Source organism: Pristiophorus japonicus, chromosome 2 (assembly GCF_044704955.1).
Source record: "Pristiophorus japonicus isolate sPriJap1 chromosome 2, sPriJap1.hap1, whole genome shotgun sequence".
Lineage (NCBI taxonomy): Eukaryota > Metazoa > Chordata > Chondrichthyes > Pristiophoridae > Pristiophorus > Pristiophorus japonicus.
The window spans coordinates 315,980,710-315,990,741 of record NC_091978.1 but is presented as its reverse complement, the minus strand read 5'-3'; the positions used below and the strand labels follow the sequence as shown (position 1 = coordinate 315,990,741).

General features: G+C 38.7%; 1 protein-coding gene across 2 annotated transcripts; it reads right to left on the bottom strand.

The window, feature by feature from the left end:
- Positions 1-977: 977 nt before the first annotated feature.
- Positions 978-9,245, bottom strand: LOC139234518 (C-X-C motif chemokine 10-like). Of its 2 annotated transcripts, XR_011588318.1 has the most exons (4): positions 9,142-9,245; positions 4,484-4,616; positions 3,324-3,493; positions 978-3,174 (listed from the first exon to the last, which is right to left on the bottom strand). XR_011588318.1 is itself a non-coding variant. In XM_070865264.1 (3 exons), the coding sequence occupies exons 1-3, from the start codon at positions 9,203-9,205 to the stop codon at positions 3,376-3,378; spliced, it is 315 nt and encodes a 104-aa protein (XP_070721365.1). In that variant the 5' UTR covers positions 9,206-9,245; the 3' UTR covers positions 978-3,375. The 2 variants fall into 2 exon arrangements, 1 of the variants encoding a protein (XP_070721365.1); XM_070865264.1 differs by having other exon boundaries at positions 978-3,493.
- Positions 9,246-10,032: the final 787 nt, after the last annotated feature.

The window sequence follows — 10,032 nt, the reverse complement described above, 5'->3', positions numbered from 1 at the left end:
TGTCTCAAAACCTGTGTTTAAGTGAAACCAACACTAAATGAGATACTTAAGTATAAGCTGCACAATTATGTGGCACAATATTTCAGCACACCCTTACGTTCGTATTATTTCACACACTCTGATAGTTCTCCAACTTGTAATGATAATGTATTTGATATATATATACCCCATGTATCAAGACTTAGATGCATAAACCGAAATCATACCAGAATTCAGAAAGGACAAAGTTAATGTCATGAAGCATATTGATATCGGAGGTAGTGAATTGATCTGGGTATACTGCTAATCCAGATTAAGAGGGCGAGCCAATATCTTGATGAGGAGTCGGAAAGAATTCCTCTGCCTCAAGTAAGCAATGTAGAGGAGACCCCAGGTGGGGTAGGATCAGGAAAGAACTCAAAAAGCAGAGGACACCCCAGGCGGGGCAGAATTCAAAGCAGGAAACAACTCTGTTACGTTTAGAATGGGAGATTAATGGGCCACTAGAGTGTGGGAGTCAGGGCAAAAACAATCCATCATGGACGATAAGACACATATCTTGCAAATAGGTTGAAGGGTTATAGATACTGACTATCCTGTTTGCTATCTCTCTTTTGCAGCTGAACGCTATCACTGCCAAAATTAATTCTCCCCGAGTCTTTCTTTCTTTCTTTTTTCTCTGCCTTCCTTTCTTTTCTTCTTTCTCTTCCTTCATTCTCTCTTCCAACTGCATAGGTAGTAGAACTAGCAGAATTGTTATGTAGATAATATGTGTGTTTGTATGTGGTAGAACTGTAAGGTTTTGGTTGAACAGTGTGGACCCTTTCTGTTGTTTTGGTGTATTAAAATTTTCTCATCATATTGTATTCAGCAAAACATAGCACAAAGAGTAATGTCCATGTTCAGTTAGGGAAAGATCCAGTGGGTGAGCCACATCACTCTACCCCTCCCCCACTGAAATGAAGTACAGAATACAATTGTTGAAATCAAAAGCAGTTTATTAAAATAAATGCAAACCATTTTTCATACAGAATATAAAGCAAGAACATCTGTGGGCAATTTTCTTGTTGCACAAAGCTGCTTACAGCTTAAAATGATATGAAGCCATGTTCTCAGACTGACGGCCAATAAATCTCTGTAGTACTGAAGAAATGCAGGTTTTCCTAAAACACTCTGCCCCATTACTGATGCTTCCTGTATTACTGATACTAAAATAAGCTGGAACTCTTTACACATGCTTGCCTCCAGTGGTCCAAAGACAATGTCACAGATTCAACATCTGAGGAGTTTCTCAGAGCTACAATTTTCAAACGAACACATTATTCCCGCGCCTTTATATCTGGGATAATAAATGTGTATTCAATTATATTTTACAAAAACTTAAAAGTTCATCATTATGAATATAACATCTTAAAATCAATTGCAACTTATTTAATGAAAATTCTTTGGTACTTTTATGCAACTAAAACAACTTGCATTAAACACAGTAAAATGTATAGTTATAGATATTAATGTAAGTTAAAGGCAAAAGTAACCTGAATAGCAAATAATTATAGATTCTTGCACAAGATTACATCAGGACATACTACCATGGAGCTCATTTAATATCAAACTCCTTTTATAACCAATCAATTTACAGATCCCAAGACTGTGGGCATAGAGAGAGAATGAGAATAGATTAGCGGGTAACATAAAAGGGGACCCCAAAGTCCTTTTATAAACATATAAATTGTAAAAGGGCAGTCAAAAGAAGGGTGGGACTGATTAGGGAGCAAAAAGGAGATCTTTTTATAGAGGCAGAGAGCATGGCTGAGGAACTAAATTAGTATTTGTCTTCACTAAAGAAGAGGATCCTGCCAATGTCACAATAAAGGAGGAAATAGTAGGGAAATTGTACAGGATTAAAATAGATAAAGAGTAGTTGAAAGATTGGCAGCACTCAAAGTAGAAACATCACTTGGTCCTAGGTTGCTGAGGAAGTAAGGGTGGAAATTGCAGAGGCTCTGGCCACAATCTTCCCATCTTCCTTAGATATGGGAGTGGTGCTTGAGGACTGCAGAATTGCAAATGTTATATCTCTGTTCAAAAAAGTGGAGAGTCCGTACAAACAGAGCTCCCATTTTTATCAATGAGAATACTGCATAGTGATTGATGGTCCAGGCCCATGTGACTGCAGCATGTAGGTATGTACCTCAAAATCATCTCCCCATGCACTGCACAGTGAATCTAGACCTCCAACCGCAATCCTACATTCCTCCAGAACCACCAGATGCTTTCATAGATTTTTTTGGGGTCGGAGGCGTTTGTACGAAGGAAGCCTCCGACCGTAATTTTCCCCCTATTCGCAAAATTGAGGCCCAAGGGATTATAAGGGCAGTGACAGCTTGGATACAAAACTGTCTAAGGGATTTAAAGCAAAGTGTAGTGGTGAACGGTTGTCTTTCAGACTGGATGAAATATACAGTGGTGTCCTCCAGGGTTAGTATTAGGATCAGCGCACTTTTTGATATATATTCATGACCTGGACTTGAATATACAGGGTATAATTTCAAAGTTTGTAGATGACACGAAACTCGGAAATGTAGTAAACTGTGAGGAGGATAGTAACAGACCTCAGGAGGACATAGACAGACTGGTGAAATGGGCAGAGACATGGCAGATAGAATTTAATGCAGAGAAGTGTGAAGTGATGTACTTTGGTAGGAAGAATGACGAGAGGCAAAATAAACTGAGGGGGAAATTTTGAGCAAATACTTTAGGTGGTAAAGAGGTAGCTTAAAAGGAGAGGCAATATAATCTAAATAGTACAATTTTAAAGCAGGTGCAGGAACAGAGAGACTAGGGGTGTATATACACACATCTTTTGAAGTGACAGGACAAGTTGAGAAGGCTGTTAAAAAGGCATATGGGATCTTTGGCTTAATAAATAGAGGCATAGAGTACAAAAGCAAGGAAGTTATACAAAGCCTTTATAAAATACTGGTCAGGCCCCAGCTGGAGTATTGTGTCCAATTCTTGGCACCACACTATAGGAAGGAGTTGGAAAGGGTTCAGAGGAGATTTTCTGGAATGGTACCAGGATGGAGGACCTCAGTTATGTGGAGAAATTAGAGAAACTGGGATTGTTTTTCTTTGCGCAGAGACGGTTAATGGGAGATAATCAAATCTGATCGTCTTCGAATCATTTTAGTTTGGCTGTAGGAAAGGAGAAACATTGTTTTAGGATATGTTTAGATGCAGGCATATTAAGTTTTGAAGGTAGGACAGCTTGATGAACAATATATATTGGAGGTACAATCATGCTTCAAGAATTAAAACCACTTTGGTAGAAAGAAAGCGCTTGCATTTATATATGCCTTTCATGACCTCAGGACGTCGTTACAGTATTATTTCCTTTTAAAGTGTAGTCTTTGTTGTATGTTCCTGTAGTAACTTGTCAATGAGTTCCTTCACCCAAGGTTCCTCAACTTTCAAACAGATTTTAACTGTATTTTTACGTTGCAGCACCCCAGCACTGAAAGAAAAAAGGGAGAATTTCCATCTCTTCAGTTACTTGGAAATGTATTTGTAAACTGCCACAGCATTATGTTTAAAAAGTATGGGGTTTAATTTCTGTAGGGATTCTCCCGATTGTCCATTGTAACTTTGGTGGATGAGCTGCAGATAGCCCAAAGAAACAATGGCCCAGAATTTGCAAACAAACTGCATTTGCTGTTATTACCCCTTTGAAACTGACTACAACTTCAGGATTTAGTGCATGCACATACTAATGCGGAAATCCTGAAGTTGCAGCCAGTCAGCCACTGGTCCACCCCAACCCCCTGATAGCCAATAATCAGGGAAATCAATGGAACTGACGAAAACTTTGGCTTTTCTGCAATAATGTTACTGTTAAATACCCCATTAAATGTTAGACCCTTTTTGATTAGGTGCAACTGGGGTTTTAACAGTGTATTGATTGCTAAACAAACATTATGGCACTGAAAAACTAATTTTAATTTAGTGGAGTGTCAACATTTTTTAATTTTTTATTAAATTGGATAAATTTAAGAAACTTTAATTTTTAAAATTTATTTTAAAAGTTTGTTTATCTTTATTTTCATGTTCAACTTTTCTTCATGTGAGAACCACAATCTTTGTTTTTGTTCTCGATAACATTTTTTAAAAAGTAATATAAAAGGAGCTTCTTCACTTCCTGGTTCCTGATGTGTGGAAATTCTGCATTGTGATTAGCTGCTTAGACAGCTTGTTGACATCACAGCAGCTCACACACGGGGATCCCCATGAACTTACGCTGATCTCAACTGAACGTCGGAAGCTGAACTTCTCGCCACAGTGATCTTTGTGGGAAGCTTCATTCGGGGCCAGTGGCGAATGCCTTTGCTTCACCGCTCTCTGAAAATTACAGCCCGCAAATGCCATTTACGCCATTTTCTGTGGATGATCGGGAAACACCCCATGGAAATTTAACTCTGAAAAGTTTAAGTACTGCAAAAATTGTTACATGATTTCCACATGACTGCAACCTGGTACAATGGGAAACATATCAATCTCTTTTATCTGTTTCAAGGGGATCTTTTTGTTTTCATATTTGGCACACTGACAGCGTGTATTCTTATCCTTGTCCACAGGAGCACCTGTAAATTAAATTAGAAATTGTAAAAAAAAATCCTTTAATGGTGGTTATTGTAACATTTGAATACATGTGTACTGTATTGTCAGAATGAATAAACATTCAGAGATATTCCACCACAGTACATGTAACTTACTATCGAGAAATAGAAAATACTTTACTTTTTCTCCTTATTTTTCTGCTCATTATTTACAGACTGATGCTGTAGACACAACTACAGACTCCAAAGAAAGAAGGACTTACTTGTGGGATGTCCTGAGATTGTCAAAGGCACTATGTAAGTGCAAGTTATTTCTTCTTTCTATTATTATAGTACCTTTCATGGCCTCAAGATATTCCAAAATGCTTTACAGCCAATGAAGTACTTTTGAAATGTAGGAAACACAGCAGCCGATTTGCACACAGCAAGTTTCTACAAATTGTAATAAAATAAATGGCCAGATCATTTGTTTTTTAGGTCTTGGTTGAGGAATAAATGATGGATAGGACACTGGGAGAATTCACTTTCTCTTCTTTGACTCGTGCCATGGGACCTGAGAGGGCAGACAGGGACTTGATTTAAGCCTCATCTACAAGATGGCACCTCTGACAATACTGTGCTTCCACAGTACTGCACAGAAGACTCAGCTTAGATTATGCACAAGTCTTTAGAATGGGGCCCAAACCATTCAAAGGCGAGTTTGCTACCACTGAGTCAAGGCTGATGCCATGTTACCTCATACTGTTAGAAGACAACATACAAAGGTTATTTTTGCAAAGGCTCCACTCCTGGTACAGATTATTACTCGACAGGACACAGGTTGGGCGTAAGCTATAATACTAATTCTGATCCATAAAAGCAAACAGCATTCTTCTCAAGAAATGTATTTTTGTTGGAACACAGTACTGCAGAGTTCTAAGATACATCTTTAAAAAGGGGCTAAAAGCGTTAAATTATGAGGACAGGTTACATTGACTAGCCTTAATGGGCCCAAATTTCCCTAACCTCTTTTTCTGGTGCCCTCACTCGAACTGTGCCGCTTTTGTCTGCCTCCAAGCACGCTGAAAAAAGACCTCCGTAATTTGGCTGCTCCCCAGCCTCTCCTCCATCGTGGCGCAGCGTGGCCCAATGGATCGGGGGCGGCGCCAGGTCCCGGCGCTGAAAACAGTGCTGGGACCTCTGCCCATGTGTGCTAGAGTCTGCGCGCATGTGCAGTAGCTCCTGGCAGGCCGTTTCTGCAAACGGCGCTCCAGGCTGTATGGGAGGGGTTGAAGCATGCTGTCCCTCGCCCTGGCCGAAGGGGCTCCCTTATTGGTGGCCACAGTGTACTCTGCAGGCTGTGTCATCTCATTTTTTTCTTTCCTTCATGTCAAAAGATGATTTGATTCCTTTCAGCCTTGAATTAGGAGATTTACAGATTAGAAACACTTTAAGAAAATCAAGATGGAACTTTGGCCTGGCAGGGGCCCATGGTGATGGTTCTTCAATCCACCAGTGGCAACGCCTCTGACCTGATTGTAAAACTCCTGAAACGTTTCTGGGGGTCTGGGTTTGTAACTCTCGACCAGATGAACCGGGGATTCATGCGAGTTTTTGAAGCCATGCCGGACATCAGTCTAGATGTGCTTTGCAAGAGGGTACTTCCACCTCCCCCCCTCCTCTCCTCCTCCTCTACCCCCCTCCTCCTCTCTCCCCCCTCCTCTCTCCTCCTCTCCTCCTCGCGTCCCCTCTCCTCTCCCCCTCCCCCCCTTCCTCTCTCCCCCTCCTAGCCCTGGCCAAATGGGCTACCTCATTGGCGGCCCACTGCGTTCCCTAAGGTAGGACTTCTATTTTTTATTTGTTATTTACTGATTGATTTTGGTGCTTTAGGTGCAGGGTTCCTTAAATTTATTTGTTAGTTAATTGCTTATTACGTTTTGTGCTTTGTTTGGTGCTTGTGCTTTAAATGTAGTTACTTGCGCCGATTCCTTAACTATAAGTAAGGTCTTTCTGTGCGGACAAAAGTGGACACATACGCTGCCCTAAGTTAGTTTAGTACAACTTTTTTCTGGCCAAATTGGCATAAATGGTGTAAGAGGCTGGGAATGCCCCCTTTTGAAAAAAAAACTGACCTAACAAAAAACCTAACTAACTCACTTACACTGGCACAAATTAAATGGCCATATTTGCAACTAAAAAGATATACCAGAAAAATCAAGTTACAGCAAAAAAAACGGTGCAACTCATGGGGAAATTTGGGCCCTATATAGTCCATTGAATATGGAAGATTAACAGATGATCTAATTGAGATGTTTAAGATGATTAAAGGAGTTGATAAGGTAAACAAATAAACTCTTTCCAATGCAGAGCTTGGCATTCAGGGGTGATGTCAGGAAACCCTATTCACACAAAGCAAAATGGAAATCTGGAATTCTCTCTTCCAAAAAGTTATTGAGGCTAGGTCAATTGAAAATGTCAAAACTGAAATTCATGGATTTTTGTTCAGCAAGGATATTAAGGATTACGGAGCCAACGTGGATAGATGGAGTTCAGGTACAAATTAGCCATGATCTAATTGAATGGCGGAACAGGCTCGAGGGGCTGAATGCCCTACTCCTTTTGGTATGTTCCTATGTTCCTAAGAAGCTAAAGGAGATCCCCCCATTCTTAACACAAAAACCCTGAACTGGGAGATGTGATCCAAGTATTAAAGGGGACATTTATTGTGAGGTGATGATTAGAATATAATGACATAGGATCATGAGAATAATAGGAATCTGATCATTTCTTTTCAATATGAATTCTATTCCATAATTTTCAAGTTTAGTATGTGGTACATGGCTTTTGTTTCCGTATTTGAACAGAAGTAATCAAATACAGCAGTGAATACGAACATGAGATACATGTAAAGGTAGGAATATGAAAATAACTTACATTGATTCTCTACATATACAAAACAATGGAACAAGCACTTCATGTTCCTATGTTCCTATACGATTATGTTCTAATGTAGAATTTGATTATGTGGGTAATAATATGGATTATGTTGCAAAAGGTGAGACTACAGTTCACAACTATGAATCACATGCTTACTTATTGACAAGCTTTCTTGTTGACAAGCAGGACAGATTCTGTGTCGCACTTCTGGATTTTAATGGTAGTATTAGTGAATTTGTTGCTAAAACAAGTGTTCATCAACTGTGAAAGTTCATTGTTTAACACCAATATACAAGAATGGTTTCCATTATATTTATTATATTTCAGCTATTGCTGTCTTCACACATTGATTATCCATCAGTGTTTGAATGTCAAGGTGACTCAACTCCTGATTTGCGACAAGCTAGAAATACCAATTGCCTTTCAGTAAACATTCAGGTTTTGGGCAATAGCATTAAATCGCTGTACAAATCACAATTCTTTCTGTTTAGTTTCTAGGCTGGACTGCTCCCAGTAAATTATTCTGTCCTGAACTGGCAAAATATTGAAAAAGTTAGTTTGAAAATGTATATTTCATGAAGTCTATATTCGGTAAATTCAGTAATGCAGAACTCCCAAAGTGGAGCCTTGCACCTTGGAAGTATGGGTTGCAGACAGGTTCCTTAACATTATATGACCAGTGCTGCAACCTGCACTTCTGATCAGCAAGGCTTTACACTGGGAGTGCAAAATCATTGAATTTGCCCTTATTTCTCTATCCACTGCTTGTTCAGTTATCTATATTTAAACCTGACCATTTGATCTAATTTTAATATGCATGTTAGAAAATACATGGTTGGTTTCCATTATAATTTTGAAAACTGAGATATTGGCAATCCATGCAAAAGACTCTTAGGGTAAGATTATACAATAGATATAAGTCTCACACAATGGAGCTGGCAGACCCTAGTGTACTCTCTGAATGTGAAGAGTTTTGCACATCCTATCCACATAGCAGTTGCATTTTATTATGAGAGAGTTGATGGGTCAGTTTAAAAGATTCCCAGGCAGACCTACGGGAGTCCAAATGACATTACCCAAGTTTGTCAAAGCAAAGCTGAAACTAGTTTGCAGCAACACAAATGATGTAGTATAAATTCATTTATACAACATAAAACATAGTGCTGAGTGTCCTTAAAAGAAAATGTATTACTTATCTCCATATATAGCATCTGATCATATCCCCAGAGCATCCCAAAGCACTTTACAATCAATCAATTCATTTTGAAGTGCATTCACTGTTGTTATGTCGGTAAATACAGCAGCCAATTTAAACACTGCAAATGAATGAATGACCAATTAATCTATTTTGGTGGTGTGTGTTGAGGGAGAAATATTGGAAGGAACAGAGCGATCTCCCTGCACTTCTTTGATGAATAACATTAGATATTTTACGAACATTTGAGCACCTCATGTGAAATTTGGTACCTATTATAATGCAGCACTCCTCAGTACTGTACTAAAGAATCAGCCTAGATTATGTACTCAAGTCCATAGAGAACTTCAAATCACTACTTTCTGACAAGACTACTACCACTAGGACAAGGTGCTTAACGAAGATAGTAAATTTCAAGATTGAAGACATTTCTCTTACCCTGAGTGAAAGCTGCACAGAGTCCAAGCAGCATCAGAACTGTGACAATAACTCTGCTGTTCATTCTTGCCGCCAATCTTGCTTTATCTCTCTGATTTACTTTGTCTGGTTCTTCATTTGTGCCTCTTCCTTACTTAAGACCTGTATTTATACCCTAAAGCTGAAGAGCTTGTGATTGGCTAAGATAAGGATTGTGTAATCACAATGAGAAGTACTGATGCAAGTAGAATATATTGATAACAATGTGATATTAAATTCTGAAATTAAAGCATCAGAGAGAATTATATCAAAATTTGCAGATGATACTAAAATATGAAAAATTGTTAACCTTTATAAGAAAAGGAAGCTGAAAAGGGACAATGATAAGATGGGGAATAGGCTAAAAAAAAATGGCAAATGGAATTCAATGTCAGTAAGTGACAAGTGTTGAATTTTGATAAAGAAAATGATACTCTGAATGGAAGTAGACTCGGTGCTGTGAAAGAGCAGAGAGGTTTGGGGAACAGGCACATAGGGCTTTAAAGGCAGCACCTCAGGTTCATAAGGCCGTAAAAATGCAAATAGAATTCTAGGTTTTATATAATTCTAGGTATAGAATATATAAGCCAATTGGTAATGATTGCATATATAAAAGCTTAATAAGACTTTATTTCTAGTACTTTGTGTGTATTGGGCTTCACACTATAGGAAAGATAGTAAAATTAAAGTATGAAGAAAGACTTGATAAATTGAGTTTTCTTCATCAGAACAGCACAAATTATGGGGCAATATGACAGATGTATAAACATTTATGAAAGGATGGGACAGAGCAGATAGAAGCAGGCTGATTGCAGTAGTTGAGAACCCAAAACGAGGGGACATGGATACAATATTCAATGTGAGAGATTTAGA